This window comes from Schistocerca piceifrons, chromosome 7, assembly GCF_021461385.2.
Source record: "Schistocerca piceifrons isolate TAMUIC-IGC-003096 chromosome 7, iqSchPice1.1, whole genome shotgun sequence".
Classification (NCBI taxonomy): Eukaryota; Metazoa; Arthropoda; class Insecta; order Orthoptera; family Acrididae; genus Schistocerca; species Schistocerca piceifrons.
In genome coordinates, this window is record NC_060144.1 from 78,366,253 (window position 1) to 78,390,801 (window position 24,549).

The window sequence follows — 24,549 nt, forward strand, 5'->3', positions numbered from 1 at the left end:
TGCAGTCATAAGACATCGCGTTACAACTCAAACTGTGCGCAATAGGCTGCGCTACTTCACTCTCGAAGTCCATGGCGAGGTCCATCTTTGCAACCACGACACCATGCAGCGGGGTATAGATGGGTCCAATAACATGCCGAATGAACCGCTCAGGATTGGCATCACGTTCTCTTCACCGATGAGTATCGCATATGCCTTCAACCAGACAATCGTCGGAGACGTGTTTGGAGGCAACTCGGTCAGGGTGAATGCCTTAGGCACACTGTCCAGCGAGTGCAGCGAGGTGGAGGTTCCGTCCTGTTTTGGGGTGGCATTACGTGAGTCCGACGTACGCCGCTGGTGGTCATGGAAGGGGCCGTAACGGCTGTACGATACATGAATGCCATCCTCCGATCGATAGTGTAACCATATCAGCAGCATATTGGAGAGGAATTCGTCTTCATGGACGACAATTCGCTCCCCCATCGTGCATATCATGTGAATTACTTCCTTCAGGATAACGACATCGCTTGACTAGAGTGGCCAGCGTGTTCACCGTACATGAAACCTCTCGAAGATGCCTGGGACAGGTTGAAAAGGACTGTTTATGGATAACGTGACCCACCAGCCACTCTGAGGGATCCACGCCGAATCGCCGTTGAGGAGCGGGACAATCTGGACCAACAATGCCTTGCTGAACTTGTGGATAGTATGCCACGACGACTACAGGCATGCATCATTGCTAGAGGACGTGCTACTGGGTATTAGAGGTACCGTGGGTACAGCAATCTGGACCACCACCTCTGAAGGTCTCGCTGTATGGTGGTACAACAAGCATTGCGTGGTTTCCATGAGCAATAAATAGGGCGGAAATGATGTTTTTGTTGATCTCTATTCCAATTTTCTGTACAGGTTCCGGAACTCTCGGAACCGAGATGATTCAAAACTTTTTTTAATGTAATGGGTAACAAAAAATGCATCGCCAAATACGCCAGACTTAGACACTACAACCTAGTCATATTCAACTTTATGTCCAAATTATGCCGCATACAGGCAAAGAGCAGATAAAGAAATTTAAAAGAATAGCAATTTGTACTCGCATATGAAATTCTATGGACATATTAAGAGAATGAAACCAATCAGATTAATTACACTGGTTGTCATATTCTACGAAATCGACAGTAAATTAAAAACTGACACAATGAAATGGGTCGGTGCGGTAAAAGAAGATCGGAAGGAAGCAGTAGTAACACAACTTAATATACCGGATAGGGAAAAATTTAGGCATAAATTCACGACTGGAGAGTTGGCCCAGCAGAAAAACCCAAGAAGATCAGAATAATTTGGTCAGACTACCGAAAAGAGCCCATTCTCAGAGAATGACAGTAATGTGGGCACAAAGTAAAACTGAAACAAAGCGCTGAGAATGGGCCGTGTTGTAGACCGTTTGATCCAGCACGGTCCAAATGTGAATAATAATAACAAAATATTTCTGTTCTGTTCTATGTCTGGACTGATGGCTAACCACTTTACAAAACGTATCCAAATACGAATAATATTTTTCCTTCACACACTAAAGTTGGGAAAGGAAACACTGTTTTGCTCTTGGTATTAAGACTCATCTTAGAGCTGATTTTCGTGGCTGTTAATCATTATTTCAATATAAACAGGACACTAGCAGGCAGATATTTACATGAGTGCTGTGGTACTTGTTTTTACTGGGAAGAACACGGCATTGAGCCGGCGTGGTAAGTTATGCAGCGCCGAACACGAGGAAGAATTTCTGAAGTCAGGCATAAATCTGGCAGTCGCTGCGTGCACGGTTATGGCAGAGGCTGCTTCAGTAGCAGTCGGGTTAACGGTGTCAAACGTTCGCTGCGGAACACTGTAACCGATAGACACCAGAACCAAATTACTGACCTCGTAGTTAAGGAACCTCGCCTAAGGCACTTCATTGGATTTGTAAGCTATGAGTATTCATCTCAAAAATCGAATTATCTATTGGCACATTTCATTGTTGTTGCGTAATATTGCAGCTATAATGGGTCCCCAAAAGGCCTGGAGCATTATTATGCAATGAGGTGCCCTCCTCTACAGTCGATGTTAGTGACATTAGGTAGTCTGTGATCCATTCTGGTGGACACAGTAAACTGTCATACAATTTCATCATCATATTTTTTATTATCGTCATCAACTTCTAATATTGGAAAAAATTACTGTATCTCAGTTATGTGTGTAGTTAATCTTACATTACCCAACATAAAATTTATGAATTTCTTTCATGTTCAGAGTTAGCCGAAAGTAGCTACGTTGGACATCTTTGTACTGTATCTAGCGACTTTGGAAAGCTAGAAAAATAATTTTCTGCTATTGGGGTGGAGTTTTACAGTGTAGTTTGATTTTAGATCATCGCCCATTATTGAGTTTTCGATCTTCGGTTAACATACTACCTTTCTTTCTAATACACTAAATATGTGTGACATATTCATCTTGCATACTGTTACACTTTCAATTATTATTGGTTTTTCCATCTTAAGTATACTGCAATTAATTGAAAAGTATTTTACACCAGATGCGTTTTGCTTTTATTTAAAAACCATCTTCTGTAGTCATTCTGAAAATATGGATGTATAAAATGTTTGTACATTCCGCTTTTCATAGATTAAAATATTTCTCTATGAAGTTGGCGTGCAGTTTATTTACGGTGTCTCTGAATCCTGTTTATATGTTATACAAACCAATGGTTTTTCATTCATTGTTAGCGGAGGCTGAAGTCGAAAGAAAGTTGTTTATACACCCACTCTCATTTCACTATCATTCGGATCATTTCTTCGACGTCACTCGGCTTTCTATGCATTCCTTTTTCTGTGTTTAACAGAGGTTTGCCATATCCACCTTATAGGTCAACACCTTTAAATTATACTTCTCCGAAGCTACGTGTAATCTGTAGGCGGTGTCGAATTTCTTCTGCAGCCATTTCTTCCTCTATATCTTATTTCTTCTCCCATCCTTTACGACATAAACTTTCACGCTTTGTTAACTTTATTTTCTAGCAACTTTTACTGTTGCTTTACTACCTCATTCTCAAGATTCTTTTGTTTCTTCTGCTTTCAATAAGTTCGAGTGATTTTGCACAATCCATTACTTCACTACACTGTGAATTACTGTCCTACGTTACTTATTTCCTATTTCACTATATTCCATGCATCCTCTACTGAACTACTTTCGACGCCTTTGTATGTGTTATTGCCACATACAGTTTGGTAATCTCACTTTCTTCTAAATTTGCAGTATCCAAATCCGTTGTATACTTTTTTCTTTATTCTCTTGCATTTTAGTGTACTCTTCAAGCTTCTGCCTGAATTTCATGATATGATTTGTAGCTCTTTACCTAGTGCGATTTATATTTTTCCATTCCTCCCAGCCGGTGTGGCCGAGCGGTTCTAGGCGCTTCAGTCTGCTTCAGTCTGCTCATCAGTATGGGACCCTTACCAGGTTGGATTAATAGAAGAGATAGACATGATCCAGCGAAAAGCAGCGCGATTCGTCATGGGGACATTTAGTCAGCGCGAGAGCGTTACGGAGATGCTGAACAAGCTCCAGTGGCGGACACTTCAAGAAAGGCGTTACGCAATACGGAGAGGTTTATTATCGAAATTACGAGAGAGCACATTCCGGGAAGAGATGGGCAACATATTACTACCGCCCACATATATCTCGCGTAATGATCACAACGAAAAGATCCGAGAAATTAGAGCAAATACCGAGACTTACAAGCAGTCGTTCTTCCCACGCACAATTCGTGAATGGAACAGGGAAGGGGGGATCAGATAGTGGTACAATAAGTACCCTCCGCCACACACCGTAAGGTGGCTCGCGGAGTATAGATGTAGATGTAGATGTAGAAGCGCGCCACCGCTACGGTCGCAGGTTCTAATCCTAACTCTGGCACGGATCTGAGTTAGTTAGGTTTAAGTAGTTCAAAGTTCTAGGGGACTGATGACCTCAGATCTTAAGTCCCATAGTACTCAGAGCCATTTTTTCCTATTCCTCCCCTATATAAGCGTTTCAATCGTCACGAACTTTCAAATTCTCGTCTTGCTCTACTAATTAATCGATTCCTTCATTTCCCTGTGAAGAGTATAGCACATTCTTACATGTGATATTACTGGTCAAATGTTGGAAAATAATCCTGTAAACATATGTCCAGAAATAATTACTTGTTGAGATATGGGTGATTCTGCCCTAAAACAGATAAATCTTTTCACATTTCAGGAGCTAATTCCGTGTTTACCACTCATTCTAACACATCCGTCAGCGTTCCTTCTCAAGTATTCATGGGTTCATGCTAACACACCCGATTCTCCTCATATTTGACGACATGCCTTGACGAACACGCTTATATAACGTGTGTACAACATCAATGGATGTCGAACACGACATTACCTTTCAATGTCACCATAGCGAGAAATGTGAGGGATTAAGGCCAAGTAACAGTGAGGTCACGTTACTGAACTTCGCCGATCAATTAGCCCCACATTAAACTTTTGTGTTGGATACTACAGTATGATAAGAGGTTTACAAAATGGGTTGCCGTTGTTTTTGTAATGCCATTTAGCCTGTAGATGAGGTATTCGCTCGAAACATGTCGCTAAATAAATAAGTAATACAATAGTTCACAAAGTTTGTGACTGGTAGCGGTGATTTGAAAAAACCTTTACACCTCTTTTCTACTTTGTGTCTATGAAAAGAGAGAGAGAGAGAAAACTTACGCATTTATTTATAAATTGATTCCACGTGAATATTCACATTTTATGTTCCACAAAATCCAATAGTTGATTACCTTTTTCTGAACATTAACATGAGGTGTGGCGACCATTCGTCCATTCTTTCCCGAGAGCCGAAACCGGAAAAGTCCACGTCCCAACTCATCACAAAGATACTGCATTGGGCTGAGGTCGGGACTCTTGGCGTGCCAGTACGTGTCCAGAATGTTATTGTCCACAAATCATTGCCTCACAGACGATGCTTTATGAGAGGGTGCATTGTCATACTGAAACACACAGTCAAGTTTTCCGGACTGTTCGTCTGCTGCACGTAGTACATGGTGCTGTTAAATCTATTAACATCTTTCTACATCCACCGTTTTCCTAAGAGGCCCATTCCTGTACAGTTTTTTCCTGTCGAGTACGAAATTAGAAAACAACCTTCAGTTGTACTGAACTCTTACGTTTGCAAAAGTCCACCACCAACACTTGTTTTTTGCATGTGTCATCTGTCATTTGTAATTTAAGCTACACTAATGATATTCTTCTCCTATTCTTACAATGTTGTCTTTCAGAAGAACACTTACTATTTTCATAAAGTATCTCACGCTATTCTGCTTGTTTATGAACAGGCGGAAGTGTACCGCTTCTCCATCTCCTGGGCGCGCATCCTGCCCACTGGAGACGTTGACGTCATCAACCAGCCAGGCATCGACTACTACAACAACCTCATCGACGAGCTGCTAGCAAATGGAATCCAGCCCATGGTAAGACGGACACATGCACGTGTTTGGGGTGGGCAAGCAATCAATTTTCACCGTACGCTGATTCTTTTGTTGGATGTATTAACAGTAGTAATAACAGCGGACTGTGTGAGGAGAGAGAGGAGTAGCTCGACCCAGCTGGTGGTTGTGTACACTGAATAGCTTTAGGACGTGGCGGTAGGCAGCAGCACATTAGGTGTTCTGCAGATAGCGCTAGACTCGGCCTCTTGCATACTGGCTGTGGCCGAGGGTATGGGCCATTGGCTGGTCTGTTTACTTCGTCGTTGATCCCGCACGCTCTTCTCTCAGCTTACAATTGGTGATTCACTGGTCGGGCATATCTAGCAAATTAAAACAATCTATCTCTCCTAGCATATACGAACTTACGTCTAGAGCAAATATTCAGCTCACGTCTATACAGTTTCCTAAGTTTTCTTCTGCAGCATCGGCTGGATGGTATGGTCTATCTATTGTTCGAGAAGTATGCTTTCACATGTTCAGGGAACGACGCATAAATCTAATTGAAAATGAAGGAAGAAATGAAAGCCTGAGGCTCGCTAAGCGCTGACTGATATTCAGATCACAAAATCTCGACTTAGGTTACAACGCACCAACATACATATTACACAGGAGACTTGCTAGAACAGTTTAGCGCCAAGAACAAAATCCAATCAGACGGTAAAACATGGTTTACGACTGTCACATTTATCGCAGTTCTCATGTTGATACGTAAATACTTTTGCTGACACAGCTACAATTGGAAATTATGTTCTTGCGTAGGCGTATATTGGCCACATTCTCTTCAACAGTATAATCTTCACACAATGATGAGAGGTTCAGTTTACTTATATTGCGTGTTACAAAAAGGTGCGGCCAAACTTTCAGGAAACATTCCTCACACACAAGTAAAGAAACGATGTTACGTGGACATGTGTCCGGAAACGCTTAATTTCCATGTTAGAGTTCATTTTAGTTTCGTCAGTATGTACTGTACTTCCTCGATTCACCGCCATGAATTCATACGGGATACTCTATCTGTGCTTCTAGAACATGCGCCTTTACAAACACGACACAACATGTGGTTCATGCACGATGGAGCTCCTGCACATTTCAGTCGAAGTGTTCGTACGCTTCTCAACAACAGATTCGGTGACCGATGGATTGGTAGAGGCGGACCAATTCCATGGCCTCCACGCTCTCCTGACCTCAACCCTCTTGACTTTCATTTATGGGGGCATTTGAAAGCTCTTGTCTACGCAACCCCGGTACCAGATGTAGAGACTCTTCGTGCTCGTATTGTGGACGGCTGTGATACAATACGCCATTCTCCAGGGCTGCATCAGCGCTTCAGGGATTCCATGCTACGGAGGGTGGATGCATGTATCCTCGCTAACGGAGGACATTTTGAACATTTCCTGTAACAAAGTGTTTGAAGTCACGCTGGTACGTTCTGTTGCTGTGTGTTTCCATTCCATGATTAATGTGATTTGAGGAGAAGTAACAAAATGAGCTCTAACATGGAAAGTAAGCGTTTCCGGACACATGTCCACATAATATATTTTCTTTCATTGTGTGTGAGGAATGTTTCCTGAAAGTTTGACCGTACCTTTTTGTAACACCCTGTATGTTTTAAGCAAGGTCTTTTCTGTTCCTATTAGGACATCTAACGAAACAGCTGTATTGTTAGGGGGTAAAATCTTCACCTGGACAATTCTTCGCACTTGTAACTAATACGTGTGACACTTCCGTTAATATCTTGTTAGGTTATCTAGCGCTGGCATAATATTCAGATATAGGTAGGACAACATCTATATGAATGAGCTTCGAAAAAAAGTGTATCTGACTGCTTAACGCCTTTTTGAAGGATCTTCTCCTAGCAGTCGAGCTCTAACGCGTACGTGGGAGGCGCTGTGAATATCAGGCCAAGTGGTGATTATTTATCGAATGTCTGGAGCCACGAGTGTCACCCAGATTATAGTTTTGGTCCTGGTCAAGTCAAACTGTGCCTCACGTCCATCTTTGATAGTCGATGAGCACGTTGTTCGCTCTCTCCTCATCTTGTTCATCATCTAAAGTGGGTCTAAGATTATCTGCGTGCGTATTTCCTGTGACCTTCACCCCATAGAGACGGCCTGTAATCATAGAAGTGGTGCTTCCATCGCCGTCACATAGAGAGAAGCCTACCAAAGGGATCCCTTGGTCTGTAACTGTACCTGTTGTGAAAAAATATTATTAATCTCGATTCGAATACGAACGAATCGCCCACATACCTCAATGACTCGACGAATTTCTACCATATCCCATTATATCCTTTATAATTTCAAGGTAATCAAAATCAACCTTTTTTGGGAAATCGAGAATTTCAATCTGCGAGGTAATTAATCCATTGATTGGATTTTCCTGCGCTCGCATTAAGGACTGTCCGGTAGCCCCTATTTGTTCATTAGTTGCTTAAACCTACTAAAACTCACCCTGACACAGTTCAAAGCTGTTTGCAGTTCCTCAGGCGGTTGAATCCATCTTCTGTGTATCGAAACCGTCGCCAAGCCCTCTAAATGTCACTCTGTGGAACATCCAAGGATACTGAGCTTCGGGCTGTGTCTGGCCTGCTTTCAGCCAACCACTAGCCAGTTATTCTAACCTTCAAGATAAGTTTTCTGTAATCCCGTAATAATTTGTTGGCGAATATGTTGCAGGTAACGAAGTGAGGAAAAGGCGAAGAGATGGTCCACCATTTAGGCCCATTTTCGTGTGTCTGGAGTAGCCCACATGATCTACACAATGCTGGTGCAATGCGTTTCTTTCGTCAATCGTAAACACTTTTAGACCGGGAAACAAAAATTACTATAATTAGAACAACAATCAGTATTAAAACATGATTAATCTGGAAGGTTCCACTGAATGTATTTTTTATACCTGTAAATACAATATATGCACGGAGGGAACTTGATTTCAGATTTAACAAGAACCACAAACATAAAACTGAGGAAGGTAATACGAATACGATATGGTATGGATTTCGAAATACAAATGTAATGATGAGGTATATGCTGTACAGGTGACGATGTACCACTATGACCTACCGCAAGCACTGCAGTACATCGGTGGATGGCCAAACCCACTCCTCGCCGACTATTTCGTGGAGTACGCCAGAGTGCTGTTTGAAAACTTCGGAGACAGAGTGAGTAGTGACAATTCTACTGTTTCTCACGTGGGTTTCTTCCTGTTGTGACACATCTCTGACAACAACGGTTCTGCAGGTGAAATGGTGGATCACGTTCAACGCGCCGGACGTCTTCACCGGTGGCTACGCCACCTCTGGTGGTCAGGCGCCCTCGCAAAACGCGTCTGGCATCGGCGACTACCTGGCCTCACACACCGTGATCAGGGCCCATGGACTCGTGTATCGACTCTACGACGAACAGTACAGGGCCACGCAGAACGGTGTGTTAAACGTTCCTTGTATTAAGTGTTCTTTGGTCACTATTATTATTATTATTATTAGTCATTTAAGCATTGTATGTAAAGATCCTAACCATTTTCCTCACAAATATACAGTACACCACAGAGAATCGAGGAAGTGTTTCTTCCATATTCATGAATTCATAAAAAAATTTACGTATCGGCTAAACCTCCCACTTACCTCAACTCTTATAGGGTCATATGTATTCGGATGCCATTGCATTCACAACACTCCGTACACTTCACTCACACAGTCATTATTCTTGTTCGACAAATATTTGAGTACGCTACCACACTGAAAAAAATCCAAACGGAAATTTTCTTTGCAGGAGTCATTAGATAGTCATAGTAAACACATTGCACAAATACCTAACAGAAACGAAGATGTTTCGCTCTGAATAATTCATTTTTCTTCGATCATATGCAAAATACCTTAAGGGCAAGCTGAACCACAAGGTTTCCTGGATGCACCTCCGCTCAAAACATTGGCGCCCACTACATCTTATTGTAACTAAAAGGAAAGATCTGCGCTACTTTCTTCATACACGTTCTTTCATTAGTGGAGACTGTGATCGGATCATGCACTAGTAGCGACAGAAGTGCGCTTCATGACTAAAAAGTTGCACTCTGCCAGAACACCTTGCAAAACAAAAATTAATTATTTCCAAAACAAGAAAAGCTGCTGCAGTACAAGAAATTAGTGACGAGATCCATGGGACCCAGCCGCTCCTATTTCTGAAGACTGGCAGAGGATAAAATCGCTTATTACCATTACGGCTGGAAACGTGTTCGGTAATCTGGAAGCAAAATCCCAGGATTTGTTCATCGAGAACGTGGATGTCTCGAAACCTCTCCTTGACGCTAAGGGTAAGGCCACTGTCATCTGGCATAAAAACCCATGCAGTTCTACAGCAAGGAGCTATGCGAAGTAAAGACAGCTGCTCAACGCTCTGTCGGCAACGGCAGCAATTCCTATTGGGAGCAACTTTGCACTGGCATACATGAGTGTTTCGATGTTGGCGACTTTGGTGGTGTGTACCCAGGCATCAAACGGGCCATTGGATCCATTCCAAAGAAGAGCGTATCACTCAAGGAAATGGCTGGAAAAGTCATCACAGGTCGGAATCGTCAATTGCACCGTTGGGTAGAGGATTACTGCAGCCTCTGCTCACATCCCATCAACATTATTTCAAAGCAAATGGATGAAATTCCTCATATGACACCTTACCATGACTTGCATGCCACACCTACTATGGAGGAGTTTCAAAGAGCAATTGCACAGCTCAAATGTGGGAAGTTCCCTGGGAAGGACATCTCCACAGAAATTGTAAAATTGAAGGCAGTTTTTCCGCTGCTTTTCAACCTCTTAATGATATGTTGGGTTGAGGGTAGTGTGCCGCAAAACATGCGCGATGCCAATATTGTTACTTTATACAAAGGTAAAGGTGATTGCGGCGATTGCTACTGTCACTGTGGAATATCACGTCCGAGTATACCTGGAAATACGTTTGCCCGTGTGGTGCTGGGCAGACTTCAGAAGCTTGCCGAAAGTATATACCCTGAAGACCAATGTGGGCTTCGTCCCCAACGATCTACAATTGACATTATCTTCACACTCCGTCAAATTCAGAAAAAGCGCCGCGAGCAGAAAACCTTTGTGTTCATTGACTTTGTCGACCTAAACATGGCTTTCGATACAGTCAGCAGAGAAAGAATGTATGCAGTACTTCTGAAGACAGGGTGTCCTCCAAAGCTCTTAAAGATGATCAAGGCTTTTCACGAAGGTATGGAAGGTGCTGTGGTCTTCGATGGAATCACATCTGACACGTTTGCTGTGAGAAGAGGGCTTCGTCAAGGCTGCGTATTCGCTCCCACCCTGTTAAATATTTTTTTCTCAGCACTCCTCGAGGTTGTTTTTGGTAAAACTAACCTGGCCATTTATCTGTATACTAGAGATTATGGGAAGTTCTACATTTCTCTACTCAGATCTAAGCGCTTCTGAGAGGACTTGCTTGTAAATAGCCTCTTATTTGCTGACGATGCTGCATTTGTACCACATACTCAATACAATCTGCAACAGCTCCATGTACATAAACGTAAAGAAGACTGTTTCCATGGCACAAGGATACACAGATCCGCCTGCCATCTAACTGGATAGCTCCTTGTTGAAGGTAGTCGGGAAATTATGCTATCTTTGTCCAATAATGACGGAAGATGTCTCTCTGGATGACGAGGTAAATGCAAGAATAGGAAAGGCTGCCGGTACTTTCGGTAAGTTTCGCACACGAGCATGGGACAACAAAAACATTGTCGACAACAGTGCTTGTGTATCAATCATGTGTGCTGCGTACTCTCCTATATGGAGCTGAGACTTGGACGTCGTATGCCAAACAGGAACGAAAGCTCAACTAATTTCACCTGCGGTACTTTGGAAGCGTCTTGGGAATGTCATGGAAGGATCATGTAACAAATGATATGGTTCTGAAAACTGAAAAACAACAGAGTATCACTGCCACGCTCAAGCAACGTCGCCTGCGGTGGTTAGGACACCTGCATCGTATGGACCACCCCCGTCTGCCCTGGCCCACATTACTCAGTGAAATAGCAGGGGCAAATAGACCCTTCCAACACCTTAGAGATTGCGTCAAGTGCAAAACGATCGTGCAGACACGAGCTTATGACTAAGCCTCCCGCTGGAGCGACTCATATTTGCCTCGCCTGTGGGCGCCAAGTCGGCTCTCGTATCGGACTTTTGAGTCTCCAGGATTCAATTTGAATCTTCCGACAGGAAGGACCAGGCCATTAAAAAAGTAGGAGTGCTCTTTCCTGTCTGACAGTACAATGTTTTTAGAACTTACTCATAAATGATAATAGTAGGTATATCCCTCACTAATTTATGGTAGTAAATTAACCGATTTTCTCTTCTTGTGATATTAGCGGCATTTGCGAGTATGCTTCAGTAGATGTTTATGGAGTTCGTGTTATGACGAGTAAACAATGCATAGCATCCTTCAATGTTACTAAATAATGCCTAACGTTCTTTGTGCGAAGTGAAAGTAGTGTATTTTATTAATTTTCCGAATCAAAATCTGTTACAGGCAGCGTAGGAATCACGTTGACTGTTTCGGGAAGAGAACCAGCTTCAAACTCGACAGAAGATTTGGAAGCTGTAGAGAGAAGGCTTCAGTTCGACGTAAGTACTGTAATTGCCACACTAGCCCCACGTATTCATCTGCTTTCCTTTATTATTAATTTGAAAGTATGTTTCGTCCTTTTCCAGTGATTGATCGTATTACTGCTTATTATCACAAGCTACCTTAATCGTGAACAGTTCAGTTCATGTCATTCAGTTTCTGTGATGTAGGAGTGATTACTGTGACTACTGGTACGGTTTCTGGCTCGTGGTCTCTCATGGGATGAAGTATTAATCCATGCTTCCAGTATACATGAATTATTTGTGAAAAACTGAGCTATGCATCCTTCAAAGTACGATCAGAGTCTACAGTTACGCAAAGATTTTATATACTGGTAACTTTTAATGGATTACATAGTTTTGACTTTGAGCCTAGAAACATATAAGTGGATCGTATTAATGTCCTCACGAGCACTCCGTGAAAGAACGTCTGTAATGCACACAGACGACTGTTTATTGTTGATAAATGAGCCTGCTCATCAATGTTTCTTACGCGAATTTCGAGAGATATCGCTCTCATTATTTGTTGCGTACAAGGCTAAATGGAGTACTAACATGCCGCACTACATTCGCAGGAGGTTCCAGCATACATCTGAATAGTGAGCTGTCATTTTCTAGAAAAAATTTCACTGGATTATTCAGTAATGCTGTCGAATTATATTTTTATCTTTATTGGTCCGCCTTTTTTAAACAATACTTCAATTTGTGAGTGATTGGATACTACCTCGCAAAATAAAAAGGAAAGGGACTGCGAAACGTCAATAACAGCAAAGACATGTCTTGTGAGCATCCAAGAATTTAGCTATGAAGTGCCATGAAACATAAAATTCTTGGTGCCCATGCATCATTAAAATATGCCGATTCTTTAATTTTTTCTACATCTATAACTATATACACAACGCAAGGCACTATACGGTGCATGGTAGAGGATGCCTTGCACCACTGTTAGTGCCTCTCATTCCTGTTCCACTTGCAATTGGTGCGAGAGAAAAACCGCCATCTGTACGCTTCTGTACGAGCCCTGATTTGTCCTATGTTGTCTTCGCGGTGCTTACGCAAGATGTATGTCGGAGGCAGTAAAATCGACACACAGTCTGTTGCAAATGCCAGTTCTCTAAATTTCCTACATAGATTTTTGCGAAATGAACATCTTCTCCCCTCCAGGTATTCCCATCGAGTTAACAGAGCATTTATGTAATACGTACTGAAGCAAACGGCTACAAACCTAGTAACACAGTCTCGATGTCTTCCTCTAGTCTCTCCTGGTGGGGATCCCAAACACTCTAGCAGTACTCAAGAATGAGTTGCACTAGTGGTTTGTACCCGATCTCCTTTATGGATGAATTACACTTCCCTGAATTCTCCCAATAAACCGAAGGCGACCATCCGCCACCTCTACAATTGAGTGCTCATTTCGTTTCATGTCACTCTGCAGCACTACACACCAGATATTAAACGAATGTAACTGTATCAAGTGGTACATCGCTAATATTGTACACAGTCACAACAGGTATGTTTACCCTACTTATCTTCATTTTCCCATCTTTAGAGCAAGCTGCAGTCACTCAGAGTTGAGACACTTTCCCATATGCTACAGCGCCATTAGCAAACAGTTGCAGGTTGCTATCACCTTATCCCTAATTTCTTTAATGTATTTAGAGGACGAGACGGTTCTGTCACATTTTCCAAGGGCACTCCTGGCTATTCCTTTGTCTCTGATCAACACTCATCGTCCAGGTTAACGCTCTGGGGTCTATTACTGAAAAGGTCTTGGAGCCACTCACTTATCTAGGTGCCGATGCCATACACTAGGACCTCCGTTTAACAGTCGACAATATGGCACTGTGTCTATGTCTGAAATCTCTAGATATATTTAAAATCCAGTTTGTATACCATTTGATTATACATTCACCTGTTTTACTCTGTGTCAAGATGTTGACACGAGCATCAATAAACTGGCTACGAGGAAAGAATACTGATTATTTTTATCTGTTGTTGATCAGGTTGGACTCTATGCACACCCCATCTTCAGCCAAGACGGGGATTACCCGACCGTCGTGCGTCAGAGGGTAGACGCCAACAGTGCAGCAGAGGGCCGGCCCCGCTCACGGTTGCCAACATTCACTCAGGAAGAGCTTGCATACCTCAGAGGTGAGCTTGCGTCCTTTTACCAACTCCACATTTATCAAAGCAGGGTACATAGGACGATATCTCCAACAAAATGCCATATTTAGCAAGATTAACATAATCATTTAATTGTACATTTTTCCTCCATCTTCTTCTTATTCCTTCCTTCTCCTTCATATGCTTCAACAGCAGTGCCACAAGCAGCAGCTGCTATCCTTTCCACAACATGCACACTTATCCTCCACATAGTCTATATTTACATGCTAAATTCGAAGACACACTTTTTGCATTCCTTATTCATGAGACTTTTACTTCGTTTTAGTTCCTTAAAATGTCACTCACCGACCAGACTAGGATATGATCTCTAGTTTTCTGTGCTCTATCGATCCAAGTAGGAACTAAAATAATCCAAAATAAAAGCTTAAATGTAAAATATATTTCATTTTGCTAACTTGTAAGTCACATTGCAATGTGTCACTACTGGCACGACCAGAGACTTAGTTCAGGTAATGCTATGTGTCTGCCTGTAAATGTTTCATGTTGTACCAAACGTATCTTGAATGCCGTGAATGATATTTGCTGTATCTGTACTGCTGCCGTAGTATATATCCTGCCTGTCTCTACATTTGTGGTTGCTACCTGTACTTGCCCATTTCAGCCCAGCGTTCATGGAGACTCACATCCTCATCCAGATGGTAGATGTTCCATGGGTTTCCTAAATCGCTTGATGTGTAGAGACATATTTCTTTGGAAAAGACAAGATCTGTTTCTGTCCCTATTCCCTTGCTCCATTTGCAATGAACTAATTATTGTTGGGATGTTAAACATTAATCTGTGTTCCTTGGTGTGAAACATACCAATGTAAGAAAATTCACCCCCCCACCCTAGAATTTGGTTGGAAAACATACAAAAGCGGGATAAGTGCAAATTGTTCCCAATTACATGCCATGCACATTATCACGTGGTAACTTTCAAACTATTTCATTGTCTTATCGTTATAAGTTATATTCAGGAAAAGTTGTGATTTACGAGCAGTATATAACCCTATCAGTCCAAAAAGTTTCGACACTGGATCAATAAAATAGAGAAAAGTAAAGATGGTGGATTTAATACTTCATGGTCTTCTACATAGTCTCACTTGGGTACAGCGTAAAAAAAAAAAAACCATACAGCAATCTGAAACTATCAGGATGTTTTCCAACTCGAAGGTCACACTGGCTGGAATGCCGATTATGTCGTCAAAGCGGTGACGGTTCATGAGACGTTTTCCACTTCGTCGTTTTGTGTAGATTCGTATTTATAACACCAACTCTCATCACCTGTGACGACTTTTTTTTTCTTCAGAAAAGAATTTTCCGGATTTTGCATTTCAAAAACGTAGCGACAGACGTAAGGGAATCGTTGCTTTTCTTTAGGAGTCTAGGTGTGTGGGACAGATTTCACACACACTTTTCTAAAGTTGCTCTGTTATGATTCTTAAGTCAGCAACACTGATACACAATCACTGCATATCCACTACTTAACGTTGGCTGTTCGAAATCCACTAGTGGACTGTTTAACGTTGTTAGTTCAAGTAGCCACTACTACGCTGACCTTGCTTGTGCGCCAAGATTAAAATCAGTCTTGGAACTTTTGGGATGGACGGTGTAGGTGGCCACAAGAAAATGTTATACGGATTAGTGAAAGCCGAATGTGAATTGATAAGACCAGTTGAGTGCAGTAATTAAACACTGATAAGCCCAGGTATGCTCACCGCCTACCGCGAAATCGAATACCGCCTGATGCGTTGTGGGTACGTGAAGTGGCAAGGAAAAGAAAAGGCGGTAGAGACGAATGATGAATAACTACAGCGGTCTACAAAACTCTCTGTCGTAAGCAACTGTGACAAAGGGCAGAATGTTATGGCCTGGTGCCTAGAAACGAGGATCTCGTAAACAGCGAGGCTCGTGGCAGTTTACGAGCTACTGTCGTAGGAACCTGTGGAAAGTGGTTCAAGTATCGTGAAACGACTAACAGGCGAGAAAGTGTTGGACGCCCCTGCCACGTCACAGAATGTGGAGGACGAAGGGCTTGCATCCTCTGTAAAGCAGAATACATGGTGGGCTATGGCAGCTTTGGTGGCAGAGTACATTACTGTTGCAGGCAGCAGCGTTTCGGAATATACCCTTCAGAACGCATTGTCCAATCTGGGGTTCCCAGTAGACGACCATTAAATGTTCCAGTTTTGACCCGTCGACAATGTCAGTTCCGACTGCATTGAGGGAGGGCTCATCGAGACTGCACCGTGGATAAATAGGAATGTGTCGCCTGGTCGAAAGAATCAAGTTTATCGTTTACCAGGTCGATAATCGTGTCTGGATACGACATTGTCCAGATGCTCCAGTAGAAAGCTTTATGCACTATTGTAATGGTTTTCAGGCGTGATTTTATTGCAGCGCGGCTGAAGTCACTCCAGGTATCTTTACAATCCATTATGATAAATATATTTGGAGCCTCCCAAAAGAAATTAAAAGCACTGTCGGAAAATACTATGGAAATTAAAATATGAAATATCTTTACATGTAAAAGATTCTTGCTAGTAGTTGTCCTTGTACATGTCTATATGTTACTTTAAATTATGTACATATGGAGACTGAAGTGGCGAGTGAAGATTTGCATCAAGGCCAGGATTCGAACTTGGGTATCCAGCTTACAAGGCAGATGCGCTAACCATTACTTCACTCTAGCACAGTGTCTTTCGATAACTGTATGGAGTACCCTAGCAGGCCACCTACTCAGACCAAATTACCGCTCACGCCACAGCACTTTAGGGATTCCCCCTATACTCGAAGAGCATCGCAGAGGGTCTCCAGCTGTACTGGAAAAAGGCAGCCGGTGTGGCCGAGAGGTTCTAGGCGCTACAGTCTGGAACCGCGCGACCACTACGGTCGCAGGTTCGAATCCTGCCTCGGGCATGGATGCGTGTGATGTCATTAGGTTAGGTTTAAGTAGTTCTAAGTTATAGGGGACTGATGACCCCAGAACTTAAGTCCCATAGTGCTCAGAGCCATTTGAACCTTTATTTTTTTTTTTTTTTTTTTTTTTTTTTTTTTTTTACTGGAAAAGCATCCCAATATCGAACGAAATGGGGATCCTGCCTGAAACCTAGACATAGGTGCTTTAACGAAATGAAACTATATAGTTCCAGAACCCTTTTCAAGTCTCAAACATCCATAAAGGATACATGCAAATGAAGTAATGCATGATTGGATTAAGAAGGGAGGGACGCTAATCTACTTCCAAAGTCACTGTGGCCGAGTGGTGTAATGGTTAGTGCATCTGCTTAATGAACAGTAGACCTTGGTTAGAATCCCATACTTGGTACAAATTTTCGCTCGCCGTTTCAGTCTGCATATATACATCACAGACGTTTCAGAGTTGGAAAGGTCTCCGGAGCCATAGTTTCATTTGATTAAATCAGATAAGCCTGGGTTTCAGGCAGGGTCCCCCGTGTCGTTCAATGGTGAGGTGCTATTGGAATACAGTGGGAGAGTCCCTCCAGTACAGTTCAAGCTTAGGGGGAAAACCAAATGGGGTGAGGCGTGAATGGGAATTGGAATTGAGGAGTCGGTGCACTTTCACAAAGACACTGTGCCAGTGGAGCCCAGTGGTCAGTGCGTCTGCCCAGTGAGCGGGAGACTTAGGTTTGAATCCCAGCCTTGATAAAAATTTCCATTCGTCGCTTAAATCCGCATTTATACATCATAATGTTTGAACTTGAAATGGTCTCTGGAACCACATACACTAAGGTGACAAAAACCATGACATACCTCCCAATATCGTGTCGGACCTCCGTCTCCTCGGCGTAATGCAGCAGCTCGACGTGGCATGGACTCAACAAGTCGTTGGAAGTTCCCTGCATAAATATTGAACCCTACTGCCTCTATAGTGTCCATAATTGCGAAAGTGTTGACGGTGCATGATTTTGTGCACGAACTGACCTCTTGATTATGTCCCATAAATTTTCTATGGGCATTCGCTCGAATTGTCCACAATGTTCATCGAATAAATCGCGAACATTTGTGGCCAAGCGGCATGACGCATTGTCATCGATAAAAATTCCATTGTCGTTTGAGAAAATGATGTCCATGAGCGGCGGTAAATGGTAACCAAGTAGCTGAACATAACCATTTCCAGTCAATGATCGATTCGGTTGGACCAGAGGACCCAGACCATGCCATGTAAAATCATACCACACCATTGTGGAGCCATCAGCAGCTCGCAAAGTATCTTGCTAACAGCCGGGGTGCATGGCTTCTTGGGATCTGCGCCACCCTCAAACCTTACCATCAGCTCTTACAACCTGAAATCGGGACTTACCACACCCGGCCACCGTTTTCCAGTCGTCTGTGGACCAACCAATATGATCGCGAGCCTTGGAGAGGCGCTGCAGGCCAAATCGTGCTGTTAGCAAAGACACTCGCGTCGATCATCTGCCGCCATATCCTATTACCGCGAAATTTCGCCGGCTGCTCTAGCAGATGCGTTCTTCGTACGTCCCACATTGATTTCTGTGGCTATTTCACGCTGCGTTGGTGATCTTTTAGCACTGACAACACTACGCAAACGCCTTCTCTCGGTCGGTAAGTGAAGGCCGTTGCCACTATGCTGACCGTGGGGAGAGATAGTGCCTGAAATTTGGTATTCTCCACACACTCTTAGCACTGTGGACCTCGGAATAATGAACTCCTTAAGGATTTCGAAAATGGAATGTCCCATGGGTCTAGCTCCAACTACCATCACGCGTTAAATGTCTGTTACTTCCTGTCGCGCTTCCATAAACCCTTTCACATGAATCACCTGAGTACAAAAAGTAACAGTGCCACTGCACTATCCTTTCATACGTTGTGTACGTGTATATGTGCATACCGCTATCCCACGACTTTAGTCACGTCAGTGAAGTTTCATTTGACTTGTACAAATTTTATTTTTATGACACTTCATTCCGCCGTTTTCAATCTATTTCTGTTATTTACGAGCATTAAGTGTAATGTTGTAGGCTCTATAATTATCTGTAGATTAATTCGTTAAACCTTGTGTGAAATTATTTCTTCCGTAAACTCTGTTACAGGTTCCTCTGACTTTCTCGGTGTGAACCATTACTACACAACCGTCGTGACATCAGGTGAAAATGGGCCATTTCCGTCCAAGAGAAGAGACTCGAACGTCGTCAGTGTCAGTACAGAGGTACGTAAGCTGCGGAGGTCTGACACTAAGTGCTCAGCTAGAAGTGCGACGATAAATAATTTAAAGTGGTATTTGGATCAGTTGAAGTATTTTAGACGTGACAGCAGTGATTGTATAGACGCATTTGTCATCGATATGCATTGATGACATATCACATAAATCAGCTATGGTAGCAATAGAGCACACGTTTCTCATTTACTGATACAGGCAAGGACGAAGGACCTTCAGCAAGTAAGTCACACATTGTTACGGCAGACCACGTAACTTTTATTGAATGCTGAACTACACTTAAAAGTGACCCAGATACATGACACTGTTCCTCAAGACAGTTACAGATTTTGCGTAAACAGGGGTCGGAACGTCCTACCAAATATTCAGTTCCTCGTCGACAGGAATCCGCTCCTTGGTGACGAAGCCATTCGAGAACCGCTGTGTGAAGGTTAGAAATTCTTTTTCCCCCTAGGTGTTCTTTCAGCTTGCCGAAAAGATGGAAATCGTATAGTGCAAGGTCTGTACCCCCGATGTGCACCACCCACATCTGTGCGTCCTTGGTTTAATCATTGGCACCATTTCACGGTGGCTCGAGGCTACGTTGCATCCTGGTTATGTAACGCTAGAACATTAATAGACGTCGACAGGTATCGAACCCGGTGCCACGCGTCCAAAGGAAGGGCTGGGCCGGTTTTCATTCACCTGCACATACTTGATGGGTAGGTAACACAAACTTTGTTTAAAATTAATTCAGACTTGACAGTTTAAGCAATTGATCTTTAATAATTTATAAGTTATTTTAATTCCACTGGTAACAACCTAGCCAGATAAAATTTTACCCACACAGCCTGAAGAGCTATACAAAAAACAAACGAAGACGGAAATACAACAGATCCAAAAGCTAACGTCAGTAGACCTGATTTTAAAAAACAGCAAACAACAAGCAATAACGTCTGAAGGGCTGATTTCAAGAAATCTGCACTACCACAACCGATAATGTCTGAAGGGGTAATTAAGGAAATGCAATTAAAAACTCAATAATTAACTGGTACTTGAAAAGCTAATTTTGAAACAGGCCTGAAGGGCTATCTTAAACATACTATATTTAAACAACAAGGTATTTGACTGAATAATTAACGAGAAGCAAAAGGTTTAACAAAGGACTCACAGAAACGGATAGACTTCAAAATTTCCACAGATGATAATTACGATCGGCAATAAAATAACTGAAGATTTCGTTCTCAAGTCTAAATTAGAGGGAGATGCTTCACATTTCGCTCATACATGACCTGGCCGGTATACTACAGCCGACTCGCGAACCACCAGTTTAGAGTGGGAGTGTCCACAAGTCTACAACAGACTGCAACATTCACCTACCGGCCGGTACTGATAATTAAATGCAATAATAGCAGAAATGGGAACCTAAACGGAAATTTTGCTGGCCCCACGTTAATTAGCTGGCACCGCAAGGAAACATTTTGTTACTGAATACAATTCGCGGCCCCAGCCGACAATTAAACAAACACACATGAGATACCAACACGCCAGACAAACCGTACACAGCAAACACTCTCTCCGTGAAGTTTTTAACGAAACAGAGCATAAAATATCTTAATATAGGGAGGAGCAGATTGAGCCGACACAGATACCAGATCAAGATATACAGTCAGGCAATTCAAGCTGCGTAACGACTAACTAGAACAGTTGGCGATAGCGGAAGAACCTTGAGGATGTGGCACACACTATCGTAGTAGTCTGCAGAAGCGAATAATTATGCTCAACATTGCACCAGGCTGCTGATTTCAGTGCTGAACTAGCAAGACCGGAATGCATAGCCCAGTGTGGCGTCGAATGAAATGAGGCTTGCACTTGGCGGCCTAACTTCCCTTGAAGTGTTGGCAGAAGAGCCAACACCGTGTTGCTAGAGGAGGCCGAAATGCACGCTTTTAAGCTCACGCAGATTGGCGTGAGGTCTGGAACAAGGTAAAGTAATTATCCTATAAAGAAAAGAACGTAGTTCTTGGAATACTTAACTTTAATCCACAATTGGAGAACATTGGTCTGACGGTACAGGCATCACAATATATGTAGCAAAGGATTATAGCGCCTTGCTAGGTCGTAGCAAATGACGTAGCTGAAGGCTATGCTAACTATCGTCTCGGCTAATGAGAGCGTATTTGTCAGTGAACCATCGCTATCAAAGTCGGCTGTACAACTGGGGCGAGTGCTAGTAAGTCTCTCTAGACCTGCCGTGTGGTGGCGCTCGGTCTGCAATCACTGACAGTGGCGACACGCGGGTCCGGCGTATACTAATGGACCGCGGCCGATTTAAGGGCTACCACCTAGCAAGTGTGGTGTCTGGCGGTGACACCACATCCCCGAATAGGAGCCTCCTGGCCAACGATGCCATACGCTCATTTCCATTTTTTCCAACGAGGATCTTACTGTCACGCGTACCTCAGCTTTGAAGTACACTTCTAGTTGTTGCACCATTTCAGTCAGGCAGTGAGTTGATCCTGTTATCCGCACCGCAGCAAACTTATGTACTGGAAACCCGGTACGTGTACCTTGTATTGACAATTCGCATTGTAATTTTTCAATGCTCTTAGCGTCATACGAACAGTGCAACTTACCTTCCGAAGTTCCCAGGTACATTTCCATCGCAGGGCGTCTGCAGTACTCGAAATTCAAACTTATTATGTAGAATAGTAAGTGTTCCAGTGGCAGCGGAGAACCTCATGTGCTGGGAGATAGTTCTGGCTCATTGTGTAATAGAAAACTAAATACACAATAATTCCAATAGTAGAATTCGAAATAAGTAGTAATTGGCGTTGTCTCCGTTGTTTGTTGGTGAACTTGTTCTGCAGGCAGACGAACGTCGGCGGAGTAGGTCGGACGGATTAATTGCATTACTGTGAACTGAAAACGACAATATTGGCATCTTCTGACAATAGTGAGATTGGTCCGTGTGTGTCAAAAACGTGATTATTGGCAAGAGAAAAAAACACTTCGTGTGAGTGCTCGTTTTGAATACAGAGTCACCAACTTCCTTCTCAGAGTATGAAAATATTTTTTTGGCGCCCATTTATACTTTGCTGTATTGTCCCTCACGTTGTGGTTATTAACTACATTAATGGTGAGGTGTCTGTTGTAGAACGCTTATTGTACTGACATCTCGCGCATACATTTAAAATAGAAACAGCACTTCTCCTGCAGAAGTGTCATTTCTGCACTAAACTGAAATTTTCCTTCTTGTCTGTAGGCCAGGGATAAATGGTACACGTATTCTTTTTACATAAAACTATAGGTAGTTCCTCTATAATCACTACAACATGAATAATGTATATAATGTCCAAAGGTGCAACAAACTTTTCAATTTATTACGTACTACCCAACCATAAACATACATCAGGGTTTCATTTGCTTCCTCTAACAAGAGTTCCCGTGTTTTACCAATAAATACGATGTTGCTGACGTCAGCAACGAGAACTTTTCCTGTGTGTCCTATACCTTCTGGATAGCCATTGATGTATGTGTTTGGAACAGAACTGGACCAAGTACACTACCCTGAAAGACATCTGTGTTTATCTGTTTCTTGGCTTGCAATGGTTTCACTAAAAACTTGTCATCAGGAGACATATGAACTTTCTCTGCATTTTGCATTCAGTTTTCCAAGACGGCAAAGGAAAGAGGGATTTCACAGTGTATACTCTATAGTGTTTCCTAGATTTCTGAAACCAATTTGTAGCCTTGCCCCACTTGTCGTGAGCATTCGTTTCTGATCTTTTAATATAACTTTGTTTCCGTGCTCTTGTACTCAGTCCTACGTTACATATACAGTATATCTTCACTTTTTCCTGTTCCAGCAATTTCCTTGGGCATTTCGCAACGTACTGAACTGGATTGCCAATGAATATCCAGGTTATCCTATCATTGTGACCGAAAACGGCTTGGGAAATGATGGTGGTCTCAATGACACTGATAGAATGGATTACTTGACGGTGAGTTCCGATCATTTCCTTCAGATATTGATAACATTAGAAGCTTAACTCCGTAAGATCAAATCTTTAAATATTTTACATATTGGTTGCAGTCTTACTTGACGGCGCTTCTGCAAGCTGTCAACACTGATGGCGTTCCAGTGATTGGCTACAATGTTTGGAGTCTCATGGACAATCTAGAATGGAGCAGTGGTTTCACGTGAGTCCTTGTGTATTTTCTTGCTCCATTTTGAGACAGAAACACTAAAGCGATTTATGCATCGTGAGAATCACTTCAGAGGCTATAGGAAATGATGAAGTGAGCATTGACATAATTGTAACCATGCCCGAAATTATTATTTTAGTTCTTACAGAGGTGTTTTATTTCAATCTTGTTAGCCATACATATTCTTTTGAATGGAAACGATATTTAATTCAACCTACGCCGAATAATAATGACCGAAAATCGCCATGCTTTTACTGGTTGATTAGGATACTATGAACATTGTCAAACACTTCGTACCTTGTTCAGGAACACATACTGTATTATCTTAATATTTATCGATGCGAAAACATGTAACTCAGGCTTCCAGAAACGTATTACGACAACAAGCACAGCAATCAAAGTGACTGAGTACCTCAACCCATGGGCTAACAGAACATTGCTTAATATCAGCTAAGAATTTGAGACCGATCATTTCGTTACGTGAGGTTTGAAAACTACACGGTTGAATTTCTGAGATAGTGCAACTAAGGAGTACAAAAGATAGCTGAGAAGTAAATAGCGGACATTTATTTAAGGATTTGAAAAAGTTGAAATAGAGGAATGTTCTCTCAGGAATACTTTAGAGGTTAACAAACGGTTCCGCTTTTCTTACTGTTGACAATACCTCATCTGTGTTATATTATTGTAAATGTACCTTAATGCTGACTGTATCAACATCAAGAATGGTTCAATACTTGGATCTCAAACTACATCCGACTACAGCTAGCAAAAAATGCTTGCATAAGGTATATGTGTAACGTTCGGTGATTTGGTAATGTCGTCCTTGTACTTAGAT

At 42.4% G+C, this 24,549-nt stretch overlaps 1 protein-coding gene across 1 annotated transcript in view; it reads left to right on the forward strand.

The window, feature by feature from the left end:
• The window catches only part of LOC124805441 (myrosinase 1-like), a 36,302-nt gene that overhangs the window by 7,627 nt on the left and 4,126 nt on the right, over nucleotides 1-24,549 (forward strand). Inside the window, exons 3-10 of the mRNA XM_047266003.1 lie at nucleotides 5,378-5,512; nucleotides 8,568-8,690; nucleotides 8,770-8,953; nucleotides 12,070-12,164; nucleotides 14,168-14,315; nucleotides 19,402-19,517; nucleotides 23,375-23,509; nucleotides 23,602-23,708. Coding sequence (XP_047121959.1) covers nucleotides 5,378-5,512; nucleotides 8,568-8,690; nucleotides 8,770-8,953; nucleotides 12,070-12,164; nucleotides 14,168-14,315; nucleotides 19,402-19,517; nucleotides 23,375-23,509; nucleotides 23,602-23,708 — 1,043 coding nt within the window. The remainder of the gene's footprint in view (nucleotides 1-5,377; nucleotides 5,513-8,567; nucleotides 8,691-8,769; nucleotides 8,954-12,069; nucleotides 12,165-14,167; nucleotides 14,316-19,401; nucleotides 19,518-23,374; nucleotides 23,510-23,601; nucleotides 23,709-24,549) is intronic.